Source organism: Pelobates fuscus, chromosome 5, assembly GCF_036172605.1.
Source record: "Pelobates fuscus isolate aPelFus1 chromosome 5, aPelFus1.pri, whole genome shotgun sequence".
NCBI classification, from domain to species: Eukaryota; Metazoa; Chordata; class Amphibia; order Anura; family Pelobatidae; genus Pelobates; species Pelobates fuscus.
In genome coordinates this window covers 152,635,677-152,661,671 of record NC_086321.1, presented here as the reverse complement: position 1 = coordinate 152,661,671, position 25,995 = coordinate 152,635,677, and the positions used below count along the sequence as shown (strand labels likewise).

At 40.6% G+C, this 25,995-nt stretch overlaps 1 protein-coding gene across 1 annotated transcript in view; it reads left to right on the top strand.

The window, feature by feature from the left end:
- KLHL22 (kelch like family member 22) overlaps positions 1 to 25,732 on the top strand; it is a 53,743-nt gene extending 28,011 nt beyond the window's left edge. The window contains exons 4-8 of the mRNA XM_063454506.1: positions 6,141 to 6,365; positions 11,705 to 12,198; positions 15,722 to 15,914; positions 18,420 to 18,653; positions 23,824 to 25,732. Of these exons, the coding sequence (XP_063310576.1) occupies positions 6,141 to 6,365; positions 11,705 to 12,198; positions 15,722 to 15,914; positions 18,420 to 18,653; positions 23,824 to 24,207 (1,530 nt within the window). The 3' untranslated portion in view covers positions 24,208 to 25,732. The remainder of the gene's footprint in view (positions 1 to 6,140; positions 6,366 to 11,704; positions 12,199 to 15,721; positions 15,915 to 18,419; positions 18,654 to 23,823) is intronic.
- The last annotated feature ends 263 nt before the right edge of the window (positions 25,733 to 25,995 follow it).

Below are 25,995 nucleotides of genomic sequence, written 5' to 3'. Positions count from 1 at the left end.
AAGAATTAAATGCAAAGACATGGAATTTTCATAGGTTTCTCATTCATCGGGCCCCTAAGCAATGATAATAATTAACTGTTTACTATAGTAGCACTAGCTTCCCTATTTTAAGAAGGAATCACATTTACCATACTATTAGTAAATACTCACTTTGGGCCTTTTTAAACAAAATTTAAGTACCACTGATTTAACCATTTAGTACTGTACCTGCTGCATTCGTGGTGTGTACCATTTTAAATTGAGGACCCCTAACTGGCTGCCAGTGATAGGCATAGGCAATACAGGAACGGAGGTGGTGGTCCCTGAGCAAGTGGCAGATAGTAAGCATAAGCATAACAGATTTCTTTATAAAAATGTACATATTCACTGCATTCGGAGCTGTTCAAGCTTAGAGGCACACTATGACTACAGCTATGACTAAGTGGGATTCACCACATGAAACAATGAGGCAATAGTGAGATCATTCCTCCTATGTTGCTGTATACCGGCTGTATGAAATGTACTATAAAGGATGGATATTTTCTGTGGATTTGCTAACAGAGTGATATGTATATAGATGGACATTCTGGGCTCCAACACCGCTTAAGTGCATTAAGTGGTTTTGGCCTCATATTTATGCTGTATTCTCCTCCTCCTCACTCAAATATATTTAATTTTACTCAAAAAAATAAGTTTTCCAACTTTCTGCTGGATAACACTGTCCCCTCAGCCACGTCTCCCCTTTTCACAAAACATCTTCCTGAGTGCAGCACAGCTAATGTTTACTTGACTCTTGTAACATTTCAAAGCCTTGCTAAGGGTAAAGTGGCCTGATAATAAGTTGATTGTGATTGGCTGTGAAGCAGTGTCATGTCAACAGCTCGGCTCACACTAATTTCATATTGAGTAAGCTGAGTACATACTCAATATACTCCTAGTGAGGACATAAGGACGTTGTATTGTGAAAAAGGCGAAGGAGCCAGAATTATTTTATTTTTTTCGTTTTTCTAAACATGGAGAATAAAGCAGCATGAATATGAGGCCTAAACCTATCACATTAACTTAAAGGGTTACTCCAAACTCCATCACCACTTGTGCTACTGTACTAATCTGTTGTAACTTCTAAAGAGTAAAATGTAAAAATGTACATTCTTATTGGGTAATACATGTATTCTTTTTATTTGGTAAAACATTGAGACAACTGCTGATGAGCGACAAAGGACATATAACAACTACACGTATTGTGAGCCTTAGGTTACTTACCTTACTATTTACAAAATAATAATTTCCATAGAACTTAGCAAGAATAAATATTTAAAGCGGCACTGTCATGCCGAATCCCGTTTTTTTTTTTAACCCCCCTCCCGACACCACTACATCCAATTGACCCCCTAGTCACACCCAAATGCCCCTATGCCACCCACATTACCTATTTTTAAATCTGTATCTTCTGCCCCGATCTTTATTCAGGGCGCCGCCATCTTTGTGTGGGTAGGTGAAGTCCCTATGGGACACGTCATCTACCCACACTACACAGACTGTGAGATTCCCGCACATGCCCAGTGAAACACCTGGACATGCGAACGGGAATTTCACCTATTCATTCATTCATCAGACAGACGAATGAATGAATAGAATCAGTGTTCGTTTGTTCGATCAGTTTATTACAAGGAGGGAGCTACCGACGTGCAGCTCCCTCCTTGTAATATGTAAAGACAGAAGCGGTGGGGAGCTGTGCTCCCCACCACTTCATAAGCCCCCCAGGTCCCCCCTCACTCTATGGGGGTCAATATGACCCCCATAATAGCACAAGGGAAATTAAAATCTCCCCAATGCCCCTACTCGCTATACCGCGAGTAGGGGCATGTCCACTAAACAGTGAGCAGCCTGTGGCTGCTCACTGTAAAAACATAAATGGTAATAAGGGGGGGGGGGGCCTACTGTCCTCCCCCCTGGCCCCCACCCCTGCGCAGTGGGTGGGGGCACTAATAAAATAATAAGGGGGGGTCCTACTGTCCTCCCCCAGGCCCCCACTCCTGCGTGGTGGGTGGGGGCCCTAATAAAACAATAAGGGGGGGACCTACTGTCCTCCCCCCCCCCGGCCCCCACCCCTGCGCAGTGGGTGGGGGCCCTAATAAAACAATAAGGGGGGGGACCTACTGTCCTCCCCCCCGGCCCCCACCCCTGCGCGGTGGGTGGGGGCCCTAATAAAATAATAGGGGGGGGGACCTACTGTCCTCCCCCCGGCCCCCACCCCTGCGCGGTGGGTGGGGGCCCTAATAAAATAATAAGGGGGGGGACCTACTGTCCTCCCCCCCCTGGCCCCCACCCCTGAGCGGTGGGTGGGGGCCCTAAATAAAGATAGGGGGGGGGACCTACTGTCCTCCCCCCTGGCCCCACCCCTGCGCGGTGGGTGGGGGCCCTAATAAAATAATAAGGGGGGGGACCTACTGTCCTCCCCCCTGGCCCCCACCCCTGAGCGGTGGGTGGGGGCCCTAAATAAAGATATGGGGGGGGACCTACTGTCCTCCCCCCTGGCCCCCACCCCTGAGCGCTGGGTGGGGGCCCTAAATAAAGATAGGGGGGGGGACCTACTGTCCTCCCCCCTGGCCCCCACCCCTGCGCGGTGGGTGGGGGCCCTAAATAAAGATAGGGGGGGGACCTACTGTCCTCCCCCCTGGCCCCCACCCCTGAGCGGTGGGTGGGGGCCCTAAATGAACCCCGCCCCATCAAGGTGACTAGGGGTCCCAAGCCCCTAGTCACCCCCCCCCCCCCCACCCCAAAACATTCTAACCCCTACCTACCCCCCTCACCCTAAAAATAGTGAGGGGGGAATAAAATAACTAACCTGTAAAAAAAATAATTAAACTTACCATTTGACGTGTTCTTTTTTCTAAATTCTTCTTTCTTCAGCCCCCAAAAAGGCCAAATAAAAATCCATCATACCCGTCGCAAAAAAAACAAAAAAAAACCGAGCGCAAAAAAAAAATTAATCCATGTTCACCCATGGAGGGCACGCCGCGTACTGAGCTCCGCAGGGCGGGTCAAGGCTTATATAGCCTTGCCCCGCCCTGCAATTAGGCTTAGAACACACTGATTGGTTGGTTTAAGCCAATCAGAGTGCTCTGTGTCATTTTACAAGCGTGGGAAAATTCCAAAGAACTTTCCCACGCTTGTAAAATGACACAGAGCACTGTGATAGGATGGTTTTCAAGCCATCCAATCACAGTGCTCTGTGTAATTTTACAAGCTTGGGAAAGTTCTTTGGAATTTTCCCACGCTTGTAAAATGACACAGAGCACTGTGATTGGATGTCTTGAAATCCATCCTATCACAGTGCTCTGTGTCATTTTACAAGCGTGGGAAAGTTCTTTGGAATTTTCCCATGCTTGTAAAATGACACAGAGCACTGTGATTGGATGGCTTGAAATCCATCCTATCACAGTGCTCTGTGTCATTTTACAAGCGTGGGAAAGTTCTTTGGAATTTTCCCACGCTTGTAAAATGACACAGAGCACTGTGATTGGATGGCTTGAAAACCATCCAATCACAGTGATCTGTCATTTTACACAGCGTGGGAAAGTTCTTTTGAATTTTCCCACGCTGTGTAAAATGACACAGAGCACTCTGATTGGCTTAAACCAACCAATCAGTGTGTTCTAAGCCTAATTGCAGGGCGGGGCAAGGCTATATAAGCCTTGATCCGCCCTGCGGAGCTCAGTACGCGGCGTGCCCTCCATGGGTGAACATGGATTAATTTTTTTTTGCGCTCGGTTTTTTTTTGTTTGTTTTTTAAAGTGCGACGGGTATGATGGATTTTTATTTGGCTTTTTTGGGGGCTGAAGAAAGAAGAATTTAGAAAAAAGAAGACGTCAAATGGTAAGTTTAATTTTTTTTTTTTTTACAGGTTAGTTATTTTATTCCCCCCTCACTATTTTTAGGGTGAGGGGGGTAGGTAGGGGATAGAATGTTTTGGGTGGGGGGGGGTGACTAGGGGCTTGGGACCCCTAGTCACCTTGATGGGGGGGGTTCATTTAGGGCCCCCACCCACCGCTCAGGGGTGGGGGCCAGGGGGGGGGAGGACAGTAGGTCCCCCCCCTTATTATTTTATTAAGGCCCCCACCCACAGCGCAGGGGTGGGGGCCAGGGGGGGAGGACAGTAGGTCCCCCCCCCTTATTATTTTATTAGGGCCCCCACCCACAGCGCAGGGGTGGGGGCCAGGGGGGGGAGGACAGTAGGTCCCCCCCCTTATTATTTTATTAGGGCCCCCACCCACCGCGCAGGGGTGGGGGCCAGGGGGGGAGGACAGTAGGTCCCCCCCCTTATTATTTTATTAGGGCCCCCACCCACAGCGCAGGGGTGGGGGCCAGGGGGGGAGGACAGTAGGTCCCCCCCCCTTATTATTTTATTAGGGCCCCCACCCACAGCGCAGGGGTGGGGGCCAGGGGGGGGAGGACAGTAGGTCCCCCCCCCTTATTATTTTATTAGGGCCCCCACCCACCGCGCAGGGGTGGGGGCCAGGGGGGGAGGACAGTAGGTCCCCCCCCCTTATTATTTTATTAGGGCCCCCACCCACAGCGCAGGGGTGGGGGCCAGGGGGGGAGGACAGTAGGTCCCCCCCCTTATTATTTTATTAGGGCCCCCACCCACAGCGCAGGGGTGGGGGCCAGGGGGGGAGGACAGTAGGTCCCCCCCCTTATTATTTTATTAGGGCCCCCACCCACAGCGCAGGGGTGGGGGCCAGGGGGGGAGGACAGTAGGTCCCCCCCCTTATTATTTTATTAGGGCCCCCACCCACAGCGCAGGGGTGGGGGCCAGGGGGGGAGGACAGTAGGTCCCCCCCCCCCTTATTATTTTATTAGGGCCCCCACCCACAGCGCAGGGGTGGGGGCCAGGGGGGGAGGACAGTAGGCCCCCCCCCCTTATTATTTTATTAGGGCCCCCACCCACAGCGCAGGGGTGGGGGCCAGGGGGGGAGGACAGTAGGTCCCCCCCCTTATTATTTTATTAGGGCCCCCACCCACAGCGCAGGGGTGGGGACCAGGGGGGAGGACAGTAGGTCCCCCCCATCTTTAACCCCCGCGCGGGGGGGGGGGGTTTATTAGGTGTTTTTTTGTTTTTTTTTACAGTGAGCAGCCACAGGCTGCTCACTGCTTACTAGACATGCCCCTACTCGCGGTATAGCGAGTAGGGGCATATTATTTACTAATAGTAAGTAATCTTTACTTAGTATTAGTACATTTGGCTTCAAGACCAATTCAGGTCTTTCAGCCTTTTAGTAGATAGCTCCCTGATACCGTGGGAATTAGGGAGTTATCTACTAAGCGGCTGCAAGATGCAGCCACAGCAATGAATAGGATCGGAGTTTCATTCATTAGAATGAAATTCCGATACGATCAAAGTACCGAATTGCATCCTAACACCAATGGAGAAACTCTTCTCATTCTGTTAGGATGCAATTCGGCAGTTTTGCCGGCGTTCTGTCTAAGTGACAGGACTTTCGGCAATACTGACAGGAAGTATTGTGGGAACTGGGAGGAAAGCTAGGGATCATGGGAAAATTGCTCTGACCAGCGGAAATGAAGCACACTTTGCTCCTCCGCTGGTCAGAGCTGGTCAAGCGGAGGAATCCTCCATAAGACAGAGTCCCTACTTTGTCTTATGATTTTAAAGAAAACTAAAGAAGAATGGAAGAAAAGAAGAACAGATCCCGAGAGAGGGGGAGAAGAGGAAGAGATTGAGGAAAGGTAAGTTCGGCATGACAGTGCCGCTTTAAGCAAACCCTAGTTTGCTTCTCTGCCATTCAAAAAGACAAAGTTTCTGGCTTCCCTCCCATTATCCTGCATAATTCTCCAGTTGACATTGTGTTACCAAAAGTTTGCACATTCAATCCACAATAGAGGCTTGGATGGGAACTTCAGTAACATTTGATTTGTATTTATTGGTGATTTGGATTGCATAATATGTAGATTACATTTTCTTTTGTTACATTTTAATTTACGTGAAGGGGACCTTATTATTGATATGTTTACTTATGAGAGGTTACTATATAAAGTTTTACAACACTGATCTGTATACATATAGAGCTTTTGAGGTCTAGTATCCAAAGAACTCTACTGATACGTTTTACTTTTTTGTAACTGTAATACTTTACTTACAGATCACTGAAGTCATTAAATTCTGCTGTGATTTCCTCATATCGTGGGTGGATGAAGAAAACATCTTAGAGTTGTACAAACTGGCTGACCTCTTTCATCTGATCCAATTAAGTGAACATTTGGACTCCTTTGTGCACAAAAATTTTATCACATTTTCACGCTCGCAGATATACCGACAGCTCCCTCTGGAAAAGGTGTACGCCTTACTGAGCAGCAACCATTTGGAAGTATGTATAAGAATGCAATGACAGTTTGGTTCCCCGCTCCATGCTGCCCAAATCTTCCCTTTAGCCTGGCCTTTGGGAAATATCTCCTCCTGCAGGGAGGGGAAGTGATATCAACAGAGGAAGATCAGGATTCTGGGAGAAATTGACCTTGGCCAATTTTCTTTTCCCTTTTCTTTTTCTTTTCTAGAAAGGGTTGCTGCAACTAAAAACTGTATTCAATTCAAACACTTTTTTGGGTTGAAGTAATGAAAATAGACAACTGCATAGTAACATGATGTTTTTGGATAGTGATTCATCCAGTAGTCTCAAACCGCAGTTTGTGTAGTACATAATCATATGTAGCTCTCCAGTCTCTTTCCTGTCAAATTCTGGCTGTGGGTCATTGGAGTTATAGTTTAACAGCTATACTGGGGTAATTCTGGGTGTAACAAGTACCAAAAACTGCCAGGATAGGAACAATAATACAAATAGCCATTCAAGATGCAATTAAAGGGATATTTCGGACCTCTAAAATACTTTAGCTTGATTAAAATCTTTATGTGTTGAGTGTTTCCTCTTTTTTTTTTTTTTTTTTTTGTGCGGCTTTCAATTGAAATTTACACTTCTATAATTTCACCTGGTTACACCCCCTCCCCACAGCTTTGATCATGTTACTTCCTGGTTTGGTTAGCTCAGTGGAGCTGAGCACAAGAGGCAGCAATTGCCCAGAGCACCTACATTGCAAAGACTTCTCATTGAGTTGCATTGGGAAGTCTGTGATTGGACAGCCACAGAAAGTCTGGGTGGGGCTAGAAGAGGATGGTTTCACTAGAAATTAAGGTATTGCAGGCTGTTTTTAGTATACACCAATGAAAAATTCACAATTAAATGCATGCACATTTTCACTTGGGGCATATCTATAAACAGTGATTTTTATTTATTTTGTATTGGGCCCTTTAAAGTAAAGTTAATACCTTAATTTGTCCGTTACACCCTAAATCTAGCTAATTATTTATGGTCACTTTTTAGGCCCACGTTAAAAGCATTAAACTGGCAAATTCATTTTTCCTCCTATATATTTCTGTTACATTGATGTTTCAATGACAGTACTATACTCCCATTGGTGTGTCTATTTGTTTGTTTTTTCTTTTTGATTAACCCCTTAAGGACGGCAGGCGTTCTATGCCATCATTAAGGAGCCAAGCCTAAACGCCAGCAGGCGGCATTGAACCTATCCTTATTACTAACCCGATCGCTGCCGTTACCCCACCGGCAATTGACGTTGCTCCCGGTCTGGGAGGACTGCCCAGACAGTCCCTTCTCGGCAAATTAGGCCCCCTGCGGGCCATGTGATCGCAATAGATGTCCATGTATCTGCCTCCAGGGGGACTGCCTGTGCTGTCAGACAGTCTCCCTGCTACTGTAAAATAAAAATATGTTGGTAAATAAATAATAATATATGTATATATATGAAGTATATATACATATATTATAATTTAAAAATACACTTAGAATTTATTACACACACACACACACACATATATAAAATGTTTTTTGCATTTTTTACACACAAACAAAATTTTCACTGATGATATCATTGTTGTGATATGTTTTACTGTTTTGAAACACCAATATTTGTGTTCAGCGAAGTCTCCCGAGTATAACAGTACCCCCATGTACAGGTTTTATAGTGTTTTTGAAAGTTGCATGGTCAAATATAAGGCTTGCTTTTCCATTTTATTATTTTGAAATTAGCCAGATTGGTTGTTGCATTTGAGAGCGTATGGTAGCCCAGGAATGAGAATTACCCCCATGATGGCATACAATTTGCAAAATAAGACACCCCAAGGTATTGCAAATGGGGTATGTTCAGTCTTTTATGGTAGCCACTTAGTCACAAACACTGACCAAAGTTAGCGTTCATAATTGTTTTTTTGCATTTATAACACACAAACAAATATAAATGCTAAGGGTTTGTGACTAAGTGGCTACTAGAAAAGACTGGACATACCCCATATTGAATACCCTGAGTTGTCTACTTTTGCAAATGGTATGCCATCATGGGAGTAATTCTCATTCCTGAGCTACGATACAGTCTCAAAGGCAACATAACCAGTCTGGCAAATTTCAGTGTGTATAAACTAAAAAATTAAACCTGCTATATTTGACCCTGTAACTTTCCTAAACACCATAAAACCTGTACATGGGGGGTACTGTTGTACTTGTGCGACTTTGCTGAATATAAATATGTGCATTTTATTGCAGTAAAAGCTAACAGGATTAAGACAGTCACAGTTAAAATGCCACGCAGAACTAAAAAGAATTTAAAAAAATCTTAATTCCTCACACTTTTTTTTTTAGATTTTATTCATAATGCTTTGTGTTTCATATATGAATAGTTCATGTGAAATGAAAGCCCTGTTTCTTCTGAACAAAATTATATGTAATAAGTGTGGGTGCACTTAAAGGATCACTATAGGGTCAGGAACACAAACATGTATTCCTGACCCTATAGTGTTAAAACCACCATCTAGCCCCCTGGGCCACTCATGCCTCCTTAAATATAGCAAAATCTTACTGTATTCTATCCAGAAGCTGTAACTCTGCATGCTGTTTGCCTAAAAAAAAAACAAGCAGTCTGCTGACGTCATCAGAAGAGGTAGCCTAAACCAATCACAGTGCTTCCCGATAGGATAGGCTGAGACTGACAAAGAGGCGGATCAGGGGCAGAGCCAGCATGATTCAAACACAGCCCTGGCCAATCAGCATCTCCTCATAGAGATGAATTGAATCAATGAATCTCTATGAGGAAAGTTCAGTGTCTGCATGCAGAGGGAGGAGACACTGAATGTTTGGATGCATTTTAGGCAGCCATGACCCAGGAAGGATCTCTAACAGCTATCTGAGGAGTGGCCAGTGAAGTTATTACTAGGCAGTAATGTAAACACTGCATTTTCTCTGAAAAGACAGTGTTTACTGCAAAAAGCCTGACGGTAATGATTCTACGTACCAGAACAAATCCAATAAGCTTTAGTTGTTCTGGTGACTATAGTGTCCCTTTAATATGAAAAAAAGTGAATTACGCCTGAACAGACATATAGCGCAAATTCCAGTTTTTGTTTGTTTTGTTTTGATTACAACTTGCTCAGTCCTTAAGGGGTTAATTATAAAGGATCTATTGATATTATATATATTTATTGACAAGTTTCACCTCCATAGAACTCAATAGATATTTCATATCACATAAGATGATTTTCAAGTCAAAGTACCATTGATTTTCTGATAAAGGTTAGATAGGTTTATTCGAATCTAGTCTGTAGTATACATTTATGTGTAGGTTTTACATTTCTCTTTTTATAGGTAGGTTGATGTGATGTATACTGGCCTTCAACGTTTGTCCTTACTGCCGATTTCTTTAACATTGAAAGTTACCGAGATTCTGGGTACTCTCTTGAAATGTTTTGCTGTGGTATGCTTGAAGTTCTATTAGTTTTCTGCTTCAAGAGCTGAAGTTGGGAGTGGCTCTTGACCACTAATGGCACTTTGTTTTCTTTGTATGGCTATTCTTCTGCGTTTATACTTTATGACCTGTCTGTAGATGATAGAATCTTCATTCTTCTTCTATATTGACACCTGATGACATGTCTGTAGATAATATACCTTTTATTATTCTTCCAATTTTATTCCTGATGAAATGTCATCTGTAGATGATGGAGTCTTTATTCTTCTGTATTTATACCTGATGACATTCATTCATTGTTCTGCATTTATGCCTGATGACATGCCTGTAGGTTAAAGTGCTTTATGTGCGCCTGAGAGGTAAGCTGTTGTTTTCTTGACTCTGTGTATGTATGTGTGGTATTCTTAATGATGACTGTTTTTTTTTTCCCCCATGAAATTGCTATTTGTGCCCAAATGATTGCAATGTTTACAATGGACTGAAATGTATTATAGATTTATGGGAATCTGAGACCGTTATCGTACATGATTCAAATATTGTCTGTGTAGCAGATACAGAGTAGCGGTTATGCACGGCAAGTATGTTTTTCTCTTCCAATTTTGCCACGAAGCAGTTGACTAATGCAAGGCACATGCATTGCATTAAAGCGGCTCTTTTATCGTCTGGGGTCTGAGCTTACTTTGCAAACACCCCTGCGGTGACATTGCAGCTTGGAGTCTGTTGGTCTGTTGGAGATCATGACCACCAGAAAAGATGAAATTTACTTACCTGAACCTGTCCCTCATGAGTGCTGACATGCTCTTCCTGACACTCTTCTTTAGCTCCTGGCTCTTCAGTCGCCATGAGCTGACATCAGCACTGTAATTTTGCACATGCGCGAGAGTACTGCATTGAGATCTGTGGAGGTTCCCGCCAGTGTTCATTTTGTCTACTAACAATTTTAGTCTACAAATGTTTATTTTGTTTACTTGACTAAAACAATTCAGTGACTAAAATACAACTAAAACTAAAATGTTTTTTTAGTCAAAGACTATGACTAAAACTGAATTGAAATTTCATGTCAAAATTTACACTGCACAGAGGGGCTGTGGAAGATGTAAAAGAGACAGACAGGGGCGAGGGACAGAGACACCTAGAGGGACTGGGAGGACACAAAGAGCCACAGAAGGGCTGGGTAAGGGCAAAAGAGACAAATGTAATTAAACCTGTTAGATTTAAGTTGTGTTGACTAAAATCTACTGAAAATTTAGTGGACTCAAATCTAGCGGAGATTTAGTTTACAAAAACTAGACTTAAACTAAAACAAATCAGACGACTAAAATACGACTAAAACTAAAATGGCTTTTTAGTCAAAAGACCATGACTAAAACTAAATTGAAATTTGCAGCCAAAAATAACACTGGTTCCGCAAGACCATTGGATCCTCCATAGAAGAGCTTTATTTCCCTACAGCCGTCACTGGTGACAGCTGGGGGAAATGAAAAGCTTGACCGCTGTAGCTCTGCCTTTTTTGTCAAGTGTAGGAAAAATACTGAGTCAAAGTAGTCCCTAATTTGTCAAAGTATATCTTTTGAATGGGTTGGAATTCCAGTGAAATTCCAACACCGTCGATCTAAGTATTTCATAAAGATTCAATGTATATGAAATACCAATTTTTGATATGGAGTTGTTTTGGTGCTAAAAATGCAATGCTTGTAACTACAGAAAGAAGAAACATTAGCATTAACATTTGATTGACAATGGTTGACAATGTTTTGGATCTATGTGTATCCGACAATTAACAAAAATGCATATTTTTATTATATTCTGAGACTTAATGTGATGTGCATTTATGCATCCACAATGGTGAAATAAACTATGATCATATGGGTGTACGTAACATGACTCTTCTTCTTTTCAGGTGGAATCTGAAAATGAAGTGTACGAGGGAGCTTTACTTTATCACTACACTCCAGAGCAGGTGGAAACTGACCAGGTGAGCCTGTCAGAGTCTCCAAAACTCCTAGAGACAGTCCGTTTCCCACTGATGGAGCTGTCCGTGCTTCAAAGGCTTCATGACAAGTTGGGGCCATGTCCTCTCAAAAAGACCGTGTCCAGCGCCTTAGAATACCACAAGAATGAAATTATGCAGCCAGTGATTCAGAGTCCCCATACACAGCTTCGATCTGAATTCCATTGCGTTGTGGGCTTTGGAGGAATGTACTCTGCCCCCTATACAGTACTTACTGATCAAGCCAAATATTTGAATCCTGTTCTTGGAGAATGGAGACCATTCACTGCACCTCAAGCACCCCGAATGTCTAATCAAGGCATCGCAGTGCTCAATAATTTTGTCTACCTGATTGGAGGAGATAACAATATCAGAGGCTACCGAGCAGAAACACGATGTTGGAGGTATGGTTTGTTTGATGCTCCCAGTCATTGGACACAGTCATTTATGAAGAATAATTCCTTTTGTTTCCAAACAGCTTTATATTTAATCAGATTTGTCACTTGTCGTCAATGATTCTATCTATAGCATATATTTTGTCTGTACACACAGAGGAACCCTTTCTTTCTGCATCAGCTACATGCACATTCGAACAGCTTGTACTAGTGCAACAGACACTTGTGTAAGTCAGTCAAATATAAATCAGGATCACTGTACATTGTTATGCGAGTTTAAAAGCAACATATACCTAATGAATATTATTTAACCATTTAAGGACTATGACAGTTGTCTAACTGCATAAACAGTATCTGAATACATGCTTGTTTAGTTGTAATTTTCGTCTTTCATATATAGTGCACATATGCAAATTCATATGTGCTTTTAACTCTTGGTTCAAAATACATAAACTACAGAACAATCTAATTAAAACTTTGCTAGAATGGTAATAATGTAAGAACTCACTGGTAGTGTATAAAATTCATAGGCAATATTCTAATGTCTAACCTTGGTTCTCTGTACTAGCAAGATAATGTTTAGAGGCGCTGCAAGCTGAAAGTAATTCATATATTTCTATTTATGTATTTTCATGTATAGTTTATTGAAGGCAGAACAGGATTGTACAAAGATCATAAAACTATAACCATACAAATGTCAGGTGATCATTAACACGGAATGGGAGACAACAGTCTAAAATGCAAATAGAGAAAAAAAAACTGAGGGTGGTAGATTCCTACTTGAAGTGGGTGCAAACGTATATGGAGGGGGTTGAGAGAGTAAAGAAGTTGTCAGTCATCTATGTTGTACACAGCAATCGGCCACAACATTAAAACCACCTGCCTAATATCATGTAGGTTGCCCATGTGCTATCAGAACACCTCTGATGCAACATAGCATGGACTCCACAGGACCACTCAATGTGTCCTGTGGTATCGGGTAACAAGACATTAGCAGAAGATCCTTTTAAGTCATCCAAGATGGGGCCTCCATGGCCTGGAACCATACGCTACTATGTAACCTCCTTTTCCCTAACCCAGGAAAACCTCCTGTCTTTGTATACAAGACTTTGGAAATAGGACAACGTTCTGACTCTTAACATAAAACAATGGGGCTAAATTTCTTAATACATAATTCCGCCATTAGCATTCATTACCACAAAGCTGCATATAAGTGAAATATCCAATGGTAGCATTATGCCTGAGAAGCTAACCTGATTATTCTCTAATGTAGAAAGTTGGAGATGCAACAGAGAACTTGGTACACTTACTCATGTAGGGTGGTCTTGTCTTTGATAGCCCATTTTGTCACATGATACCCTTTGTGAACTCCAAGATGACAGATTCTCTCCTCACTTTTACTATAAGCATCACACCACACAACCCAAACAAGCTTACCAAATTCGGTTGTTCCAGTTCTCCTGTGTTAAAGAAATTCAATCCTATAAACAACTTATCCTTTTCGTCTCCAAAACCAAAGATGCACTCAAACCTTGTTTTATTGGCCATCTGGTCTCCGAGGTTATAGCCGGGGCAACTATAGCCGGGGCAACTGTGTTCCAGCACATCCCACAGATGAGATTTGGGGAATTTGGAAGATAAACATACCTTGGGCACCTTGAACTCTTTGTCATGGTTCTCAAATGATTCATGAACAGTTCTTGCTGTATGGCAGGGTGCATTTTCCTGATGAAAGAGGCCACTGCCATCACGGAAACACCAATGCCATAAAGGGGTGTACGTGGTCTGCAACATTCTCTAAGTAGGTGGTAAGTGTCAAAGTATTCACATGAAGGCTAGGATCCAAGGTTTCTCAGCAGAACATTGCCCAGAGAATGATACTGCCTCCATGGGTCTGTCTTCTTCCCATAGTGGGTGCTGCTGCCATATGCAAACTTCTTCCATTGATCCATGGTGCAGTTCTGATGCCTTAATATCAGGGTTCATATGTACCACATTCAGCAACAGCGTACGCACAAATAGCATGGGAGAGAACAGCCCTGCCATGTATCATTTATTATAGTTACCACAGGCATTAAAGCCCCATTAACATATCAGAGCATTCGGGGAGAAATATATTGCGCTGATAAATCTGAGGATGTTAGGTTCAAAACCCATGCGCCGCAGGACGGCCATTATGAAGCTTTTCCAGAGCTTGCATGCTTCTGACTTTTTTTTTATTATTGTAACCAGCATTAAGTTTTTCAATTATTTGAGCTGCATAGCTATTCTGCGTGATCATATCAGACGGCTAGCCTTCACTTCCCAGGTGTATCAATGAGTCTTGGGTGCCCATGACCCTGATGCCGGTTCACCGGGTGTCCTTCCTTGTACCTCTTTTGGTAGGTACTAACCACTACATACCGCGAAAACCCCACAAGACTTGTCGTTTTGCTCTGACCCGGTTATCTTGCCATCACTATTTGGCCCATTTCAAAGTCACTCAGATCTTTTTGCTTGCCCATTTTACCTTCTGCCAACACATTGGCAAGAACTAACTGTTCACTTGCAGCCTAATATATCCCACCACTTGACAGGTGGCATTGTATCAATGTTATTCACTTCACCTGTCAGTGGTTTTAATGACCAGTAGCTCCTAGAAGGTATTTAGCGGAAGGGGATAGTTGCCCCGGCTATAACCTCGGAGACCAGATGGCCAATAAAACAAGGTTTGAGTGCATCTTTGGTTTTGGAGACGAAAAGGATAAGTTGTTTATAGGATTGAATTTCTTTAACACAGGAGAACTGGAACAACCGAATTTGGTAAGCTTGTTTGGGTTGTGTGGTGTGATGCTTATAGTAAAAGTGAGGAGAGAATCTGTCATCTTGGAGTTCACAAAGGGTATCATGTGACAGAATGGGCTATCAAAGACAAGACCACCCTACATGAGTAAGTGTACCAAGTTCTCTGTTGCATCTCCAACTTTCTACATTAGAGAATAATCAGGTTAGCTTCTCAGGCATAATGCTACCATTGGATGTTTCACTTATATGCAGCTTTTTGGTAATGAATGCTAATGGCGGATTTATGTATTAAGAAATTTAACCCCATTGTTTTATGTTAAGAGTCAGAACGTTGTCCTATTTCCAAAATCTTGTATAAAAAGACAGGAGGTTTTCCTGGGTTAGGGAAAAGGAGGTTACATAGTAGCGTATGGTTTCAGGCCAGTGAATAGGAATTAGTGCAGAGTTTCTCACAGTGGGAAAGGAGATTGACATTATGTACTGTAGGGGAGTTGTGGCAGACAAAATTAGATTCACCGCTTTAAATTAGTTGCATGTGACGCTATTTCAAGGTGTTAAGCTCATCGAATATATTTTTAGTACGATGAAATGTATCACCGTTTTGTGCCAACTGTATAATGCTGCAAGTGGTAGATATACTTACTATCCTCTTCAGTGAATAACAGAATTGCCAGATTTAATTCAGTGATTTTTCTTCTCCATGTCATGCTAATGTAAACATTTTTTTAATATCTACTTTATATTTTAGATTTGACCCCAGACACAATCGTTGGTTCCAGATCCAGCCAATGCAACAGCCTCGGGCTGACCTGTCTGTCTGTATTTTGGGGGGTTTTATATATGCAGTTGCAGGCAGAGATTACCACGATGAGCTTAAAGAAGTAGAGAGATACGATCCATGGACCAATCGTTGGGAGTATGTGGCACCAATGAAGAAACCGGCAAGCAAATTTCTCTATATAATCATGCAATTAATCATGAAAATCCCTGCCCAAATATGTTTCCAAACTAAAATAAATTATTCATGAAAATATTTTACAATACACTTATTACATTTGAGTTGCTTTATCCCATTAAGTGTGTTCATAAAGATTACTTATTTACCACTAGTAGCTTCTACAGCCCTTTGATTGTAATATGAGTGGAACTTTGGTTCTTTGCATTTGTAACCTTAAAGAGTAGATTGATATGACGACATCAGTAGCAGAAGGAATGAGCAGAGGGCCCTGTGCAAAACAATTGTTTAGGCCCCTTGTGTGTGAATGTGGAGGTGTATTTCTGTGCTGAAACTTCGTCGAGCACAGAGAGTCAATGTTTGTTGAGTTGTATATTTGTGAATTGTCTGTGTGTAAATTTGGGGATGTATACGTGTGGAATTTAGGTGTATGAATGTGTGTGTAAATATCTGTGGGATGTTAGTGTGAAAATGTGGGGTTATAGTGCTCTGGAGCATCTTTGTGTGAATATGAAGGTAAATTTCTGTGTACTGTTACTGTGTGAGTGTACATCTGTGTAGTATCATTGTGTGAATGTGGTGTGTATTTCTGTCCATTATCAATGTGAGAGTTTCAATGTGTTTTTCTGTCGAGCATCAGTTTGTGAGTGTAGGGTGTATTTCTGTTTTAGAGGCAGTGTGTGTGCATGCAATTGAAGTATAATACGGTATGTCGGCAGTGTTGCATTTTTACAGGGTTTGTTAGGTGTGTATGAGAATGAATTCCAGTCAATGAACCCAGAGGGAAGGAATTATCCCCATTATCTTTTCTACACTCTGAGTGCTGGAAAGTAGACAGTCACATGTGTATGATTACATAATAAAGTCCTATTCTTAATACACTTATCTCCATATTATACCAGAAATGGGCAGTCCCTTGTTCCCTTGTGTATAGACCTCTTCCTTTCCTCTTGTACTCCTGCTCTCCCCCCTGAAACTCCTTGCCACCTAACTCACAACCAAATCCATCCTACATCTTATAATAAAAATGTTAAATGTTATCCATACCTTCACTGCCTGCTATAATTTGTTTATAAGAAGAGGGGGTAGACATCTGTAACCATTACGAACATTAGAAAGGAAACAATACATAAAAACAACATATCTCATTTAACCTTACCACTGAATGAGAAAGGATTAAACAAATCTCTTTTACTTACTAGCCTGATGTTCCTTGGCTGGCGTCACTCTCCCTTGCTAGAGTGGGGGATGTCATGGAGGGTGGACTGAGTGGAAGGCAGGGGCCACTGGAGTGGGGTTGCTGCCACCGTTAGCTATCTGGTGCCAGCATGCTCTGCATTGACAATAGCCACCACTGGCAGCGAAAAGCTTAGTGCATTGTTTCAAAATGAGTCCAGGCACCATGATCAGCTCAAATTACTGAAGTGGTCATGGTTCTTGCAGTAACCCTTTAAACATGATGCATCAGTTTTATTTACACTCCTTTCAAAGAAAAAGAACAGTAACATGTTTATTATTGTGCTACACATGTACTAGTTGTGCAGTTTTTATTGAGTCTCGCATAAAAATTAGTAAATGTAAAATGAAAATATTATTTGCTGTAGAACATGCAGTGCAAAAATCCGTTCACTATAACCCTAGAAGACATAAAACTGTGTATCCGTTTCAGTATTCTGCTACACAGTGATGGAAGATAAGATAGATACATGCTGTTTGTATTCTAAACCCCTAAATATCACAACTAATTAACATAACGTGAGATTAAAGAAAACATACACAGTGCTTTCTTTAAAATATATTGACAGAATTATTCCCTAACCTCCAAATTACAGCAAATGAAAATCTTAATGTCAAAATCTAGACTAAAATAGCTTATGTAGAAAAGTCATCAAACTCGTCTATACCCACATGTTTTACTCTAAATTGAGCAGTTTGGTTTTTAATTTGCTACAATTCACAGTTTTATTCACTAACGTGAGAATCGCCAGGAGGTCAAAATGGATTTCATATTTAAGGTCAAAATAGCAAAACTGGAAAAATTTAGCAAGTCATCTATGCTTCCAGTTCAGTTACTGTGGCCTTAATTTGAAATTCACTTTGAATTCTCAAAAAGTCTCATGTTAGTAAATAAGCACTCTGTATTTTTCCAACTTTTATCTTACATATTGGGCCCCTGTCCTGAGACAGAGAAAATGGCATATAATACATTGAAAATTAAATGTTAAGAGGTTTTTTTTAACCCTTTTTGTGTTGACTAATAAAAGTATCAGAAAATCCATAGTTATTTTTTTTTATTGATTTTGAGAAGCTCATATCAATTTCCACTTTTTATCAATGTGTTATAATCGTTTGTTTTTTTTATTTCCAGTCAAACATAGAATAGTTGTTAATCTGTTAATTAGTAACTGTTGCATGAATCCAGTACTTTTATAGTTCTATAGACTTTCAGGCAGAAGATATAATCATCAATGTTCCGTGTCTCTTTATAAAGGTACATGCACATGCTGCGGCAGCATTGAATGGAAAGATGTATATAACGTGTGGCAGAAGAGGGAGTATCTACTTGAAAGACACCTGCTGTTATGATCCAGAAAAGAACCAGTGGACACACTTGGCCTCTGGTCCAGAGAGAAGAGCTTGGCATGGAATGGCAGCAGTTTTGGAAAAATTATATGTTATTGGTGGAAGTAATGACGATGAAGGCTTCCGCCAAGATGTTTTGGAGGTAAGAAATTTTGATTGCAGTGGACATGTCACATATTAACCAGACTGAGAGCATTGAGATAAATAATTTAGTAATGCAGAGTTTTAAACTGCCTACAAAATAGTTCATTCAGATGACAATTCACTGGGGAGTATAAATTATTAGACTCTAAAATATACACATTACAGGGTCACAGTAAGCACCACCGAATGCTGCATTATGGCAAAATGTATGGTGCAAAGAGTACCATGCACTCTCTCTCACCACCAAGAGTCACTTATATCTGCAGTGATTTGTGAACACTGCTGCAATGATCAGACATTCTCCTAGGGCTGTCAGCAGGCATTACATTCTGGGCTGAGTTGGTACATTTTGTCCAAATTATGCATATTTCGAGGAGTGCACATGACTTGGACTAATCTCTTTTCTCCTCGGCTTTGCTGATGACTGCAAACAGTTCATAAAGCTGTACCAGACTATGCAAAAATGGACAACGCTTCAGTATAGCTGTCACCAGTTTACAAAGGAGCCCCCTCCTTCTTTGTGTTATCTAAACTGTGCAGTTTCAGAATCTTGGAAGGCAAGTATTATTTTGTCTTTGTTATTTTATAATGCATTCAGAATGTTGGATTTCATTTTACTTATTGTCCTCCTTCAATGAAAACTAGAGGTTCACCCCAAACCAGAGGTTCCTGGCCGTCCAATTGTTTTTATTGGGCATGCTCTGAATGTTTCATGAAACCACTGTAGCTAGTACTTTAATTTATAAAAATATAAATAATATGAATGAAACCACTTGCTTGGTACACTAGTAACACCTTACAGGCATACAAGCCAAGCATCATTAAAGTTTGTGTCATGAATAAATCTATTTCATAGACACCTATCAGAGCTATCAGCCTGGACAAACATTTCAAAGCTGTATTCCATATGCATGCCATACACACCCAGAGGAGTTTCTAGCATCGTATGCTAGTAACATAATGGTTATGATTTTTTGGGAAAGAGCTGATCTCTAGATATTAGAGATATCTATCTAAAAGCAGAACCATTACTTTTCTTGAAAATATTCCATTACCTATGGCTTGTGTTAAATGGACACACTGACCACCATAATAAACGTTCCAATTTTATGATATTCCGTTCCACTGTAGTGGTCATTTAGGTTTTTACTTGTGGTACTTCTGTTTTTATGTCTATGACAGAAGTAGCCATTTGTATCACAGTCCAGTTGAGGACACATATTGCTTTAGAAGAGGAGCAACAGAAACATTTGGGATTATGTATAAAATATTTTTTGGGAGTTTTTCCTGTTTGTGCCTATTTATTCCTATATTTGCACCAAATTATTCCTTACTGCTCTTCTTCCATCATTTTACTATTCAAATACAGATCTTTAGTTTTGGTTCACAAATTTGTTGATTCCTATGTATAAAGGGGGGAGGGGGGGGGGGCAAAAGGTGCTTTTTTGTTTTTTATAAATTATTTTTACACCGCTGTCCAAGTGGTGGATTTTCTGTTGCAGGTGAGCAACTTTTACCATCTAACTTTTTGTTTATGAAATAAAAAAAAAAAAACAACACTTTGTGAATTCCTCTTTTTTTCCTTAGTAATATTATTTTTTTGTTTTATGCTGTGAAGGAGCCAGCATGGTTCAAACACAGCCCTGGCCAATCAGCATCTCCTCATAGAGATTAATTGAATCCATGAATCTCTATGTGGAAAGTTCAGTGTCTGCATGCAGAGGGAGGAGATACTGAATGTTTGGATGCATTTGAGGCAGCCATGACCCAGGAAGGATCTCTAACAGCCATCTGAGGAGTGGCCAGTGAAGTTATCACTAGACTGTAATGTAAATACTGCATTTTCTCTGAAAAGACAGTGTTTACAGCAAAAAGACTGAAGGTTTCTACTCACCAGAACAAATACAATAAGCTGTAGTTGTTCTGGTGACTATAGTGTCCGTTTAACTTCAATAAGATGTAGCTTCCCAGGTGGTATTCCCAATCCACCACCCTTCTTATATAGAATTTGCAAAAAACAAAGCGATATTTGGGAATCAGCTAAACATCTACAAAAAAACAAAACATAGTATAGTACAGTTGGATACAATATAACTGCACTTCTTTAGAATGCACTCACAGTGTCTTGGAGTAAATTGCACCTTTTGGTGCCTCCCCTGGTATAGACTGGGGGGGGGGCTATCACCTTCTTTAGGTTCCTCCAGGCGCAGATCCAATTCGCAATAAATTTCTGAGAGTCAGGATATTCAGCCTCGTGAAAGATTTATTGCATACAAAAAGGTTTTTAAAACAATATATAAAACATTTTTAAAATTTTTAAAAATTTTGATATGTTGTTTTTAAAACCTTTTTTCACAAGGCTGAATATCCTGACTCTCAGAAATTAATTGTCAATTGGATCTGCACCTGGAGGAACCTAAAAAGGTCTTTACCAGGGGAGGCATACCAAGGCGCAATTTACTCCAACACACCGTGAGTGCATGCTAAACAAGCGCAGTTATATTGTATCCAATATAGTATGTTTTATTTTTTTTCTTAGATGTTTAGCGGATTCCCAAATATCATTTTTTGTTTTTTTGCAAACATATGAAAGAGAATATTTTTTACATGACAATCCCCTCCCCCAACCAAGGTACAAGTAAATACAATGGTGTGAATTTATATTTTATTTTTCAGTCCTCACAAACACATATTTGTAAACACAGGTCACAACTTATCATCATATTAAAATACTAAGTGCCACTCCCTTTTAATGATGTGAGTTACTGGGCTCAGTTTATAGTCTTAATGGATTGTATTAAAGAAATGTTGAAATTATGCAGAACAAATAAAAAAAATAAAGAAATAGAAAATGTTAGAGAAGCTGTATTATTGTCAAATTTTATGTACAACATGTAAATGTGTTCAAGCCTTAGCATGGAAGTTACAAACTTATAAACTATTACAGTTGCAACCATAGTTAAAGGGACACTATAGGTACCCAGAACCCTTCATCTCAATAAAGTTGTCTGGGTTCAGTGCCCCTTTAATTTTAGCCCTGCAGTGTAAACCATTGCTGTTTAGTAGACACAGCAATCTTTTCATTGCAGTGGCCTTCCTGAGAGGAACGAGTCAGACTCTTCTCTCACAGGTAACCTCCTCAAAAGCTTCTCGTAGAGCTGGCCGTGCATGCGTTTTTCATCCCCAATGCTCATCTACAAGGAGCATTGGATTGGATGAGAAGACGAAAAGTCTGTGTTACTTTTCCGGAAGTGGGTTGGGCAGCTGCTGGGACTGGATCTCTGCACTTGGGGAAAAAAGTAAATAACAACCTTTTATTTTCCTTTTTATAATTAAATTCTTGGGTAGGGGGACTGATTCTAAATGGCGAGGAGAACACTGTAGCACTAGGAATACCGGATACCTGTATTCACTAACGTTACAGTATTCCTTTATATTGTAAATATATCTGTTTCAAATAGAAGAGGACAACATAATACGGTATATACTCTTTATAATTTAAGCTTCTTAGTGGAATTAGTTGTAATCCAAATTATTTAACCCCTATTATAACTCGGGTTTATTGTCAAAATTTACAGACTTTCAGCTGTTTACAATGAATAAATCAAACAAAAGCATTTGAAATAGCTCAACACAACGAATGCCTCAAGTGGTTTTCTTCAAATTCAAGTTGAAATGCAACTTATAATAACTTCTCCAGTCAAAATTATTCAACCCCTTGAATAGAATCCCTCACAACAGCACAGAAATGCAAAGCAGTTGTTGTCTCAAGCACACCTGATGCAAGTAATCAAGGTCCTCATTAGTTGCACTAGGTGTGCTTGAGCTGGAACACTTGAAATACCTGAACTGGCTAGGGTTTTGTTGAGTGTCACGTTTGCCTGCATGTTAGAAATATGGCTAAGTTTAAAGAATGGTCAGCAAAGTTAAGAGAAGAGATTATTGCCCTTCACAAGCAAGGAACAGGATACAATAAGATAGAGAAGGAACTGAATGTTCCCAGAGACACGTCTGAAAGCATAGTTCGCAAGTTCAAAGTTGAAGCAACAGTGGTTACACTAACTGGACAAGGCAGGAAAAGGAAGCTATCAATGGTTGCACATTATGGAAACTCCCCCCCCCCCCCCCCGAGTGACTGCAAGAGATCTGCAGCAAGACTTGATGGCAACAGGCACTGAGGTTTCAGTGAGCACCGTAAGGCACCTATCAAAACTCAGAAGGTTTCCATGCCAGAACTCCAAGACATACACCACTACTGACCCAAAAGCACAAGAATAGTCCATTCCAATATACTCAAAACATATGAATAAGCCACCGAAGTTTAGGGATTCTGTTCTGTGGTGGGATGAAACAAAACTGGAACTCTGTGGCCCAATATATCACTAGTATGTCTGGAGGCAGAAAAATGAAGCATATGTTGAAGAGAACACTCTGCCTATAGTTAAGCATGGTGGTGGCTTGGTGATGCTCTGGGGCTGCTTTGCATCCTCTGGCACTGGAAACCTGTAGCATGGGGAAGGCATAATGGATTCATTGAAGTATCAGGAAATCCTAGGAGCAAGTATTATGCCGTCTGTGAGGAAGCTGAAGCTTGGGCGACGATCCCAAGCATATCTCAAATTCCTGGAAAATTATACAGTGGCCATAAGTCACCTGACTTGAACCTCATAGAAAATCTCTGGTGGAATTTGACGAAGGAGGTTGCAGCACGCAAACCCAAGAATATTACGAAACTGAAGGCCATTGCCCATGTGCAATAGGCTAAGATTCCTCAGGAAGGTTGCTAGAAGCTGGTGTCTGGCTATACATTTCATTTAAAGTAGGTAATAACCGCAAAAGGGTGCTCTACTAAATACTAAAGATGCTTGACATTAAGGGGTTGAATAATATTGAGACTGGAGAAGTCATTATAAGTTGCATTTTCACTTGATTTTGAGGAAACCACTAGAAGCATTCATTGTGTTGAGCTGCTTCAATTTATTTTGTTTGATTTGTTCATTGCAAAAAACTGAAAGTTTGTAAATCTTGACAATAAGCCTGATTTTCATTGGGAAATGAATAATTTTAATTACAACTGTACCTAGGTTTGAATGTAACCATGGCATGACCTGTTATATCTTTCATTGTTTTTTTTGTTTTTGTTTTCCCTTTTCCAACCTGTCTTTAAGATGGTTTGCTACAATCCAAAAACAGACATGTGGTATCAAATGAGCCCACTTCATGGAGGGCATGGTGAGCCTGGAATTGCTGTTTTAGACAACAAAATCTACGTTCTGGGAGGAAGGTCTCACAACAGAGGTTCCAGAACAGACTATGTGCATATATATGAAGCAGAAAAGGATTTTTGGGAGGAGGGACCACAGCTAGAGGATGATATTTCGGGTATGGCAGCCTGTGTCATCACTCTGCCTAGGTCTGTACTTATGGATGCTGATGTTTGGAAACAGATGTGTTTGGATTACATGGACAGAGTTCCTTATGCGGCTGACAATTCTTCAGAGGTTATGAGTGTTTCCGACTTGGATGATCTGGATAATTCGAGTGAAGATTGATACCTTGATTCTATGTACAGATATTGGACCATGTAATACATGCTGCCTGATTGGAGTTTTCTTTTCTTTTTTTTTGTCCGAGGTTCAAAACTCCTCTTTGCTCTGCATGTTGATCTTCCAAAGTCCTCATACAAAGGCCTGGTTTTATAATCCTATACAATTAATCTTATATATGTTATATTTTAATACAGAAGTAAATTAGAAAATCCCAAGCACAGAAATGTGCACAAACTCTGGATGCATTAAACACGTGTATCATTTGTTAAATTTATCTGGAATAGGATCTCCGCACAAGCATCTGCCAAATACAAGATAATACATATTGACTTATTCTAGATCTACTGCCTTCTTTTCTTGTTCTATGTCTTCAGACATAAAATATGTATGTTTACATATATGGATACTTTTCAGTTGCAATTCTGGTTTTCACTGTTTATGAGTGGACATGTCGCTTATTTAAAGAAGGGAAATATATGTGTAAGAAAATAGTACAATTAAGACACCACAATTTAAAAAAAAAAATAGTTTCTTTTCCTGCCCCTTTTATAGGTTTTGTAGAAGTGTAATTTTTGAATCACTTTTAAGAGAAGGAGAAGGCTGTGTATATGTGTATAAATACATAAATAACATACATGTTCCTCCTAAATGTTCCCGCTGCAAAGGCACAGATAAGCAGCAGTAGAGAGCCCCTTCCAGACCAGGAAGAGGCTTCTCCAATCATATTGGTTTATGAGAGGATCTCTTATGCCATAAACTCTTGTCTAGCATAAGTTTATAGGAAATCTAGTTCAGCCCATTTCCATTCATCAAATTAGGGGAGTCCAACTACTGAGTAAGTTTTTGTAGCAGTAATATTGTGGCTGCTAACAGTCTTTTGACAGCCCCATTCACATGTTGGGGTCTTGTTGTGCACACCATTTGCCTAATCCACTGACCATTAATAGCAGCAGCCATTGCTCAGACTTTCTCAGAGAGCCAGACCTAAGAGGTGGGTCTTGAACACACAGCATGTTCATGCCATAAAATTATGGGCCTGCCTACAGAGTAAGTATGAACTTCCCTTTTTATTTTGGAAACATAAACTCATAAAATGTCTGCACAAGTGCTGACTTAAAGTAGGAGTAAGGAATGCTTCTCAGCTGTCTGCTTGACAACCAGGGAAGTGCAACAGCAAGCTAAATCGCTTTATGTGTTTGGAGGTTTGGAGTGTTGCTTTTGTATTTTTAATTGAAGACTGCTATTTATCGCCAAGTTTGCCACTCTATAAACTCTAAATTCCACAAATGTTCAAATGCACATTTATTTTAAAGATAAAAGGTTTACTTTACATATTGCACTATTAACTTGTTATGTTCTGTGGATTGCACAGAAGTGAATTATGGGAGAATCAATATAAATGTATATGTGTTACTCTTTTGCAGACTGTGTGCTTGTAAATAGATGATGGTACTGCGTCCATTTATGTAATAAAAAGGTCACATTTTGGCAACAGTTGCCATATTAAAATTCCTGGATTGCCACTAAATGAGATATATGTTGTTACATTATTTATGATAAAGTACTGTGGATGAGTTCTACAATAAACAGTAAGATGTATAATGATATTTTTTTTTACAGAAGAAAATAGTACAATTAAGACACCACAATTGGTATCTATCAATATGTAGAATTTTAACAAAAAAATACAGTGTAAGGCTGTGCCAAAATAGAAAAGCATCCTTATTATTCTGAGTTTTGTAGTGGCATTGTTTTTCATATTCTAAGACCAGTGTTATCTGTACTTTACAA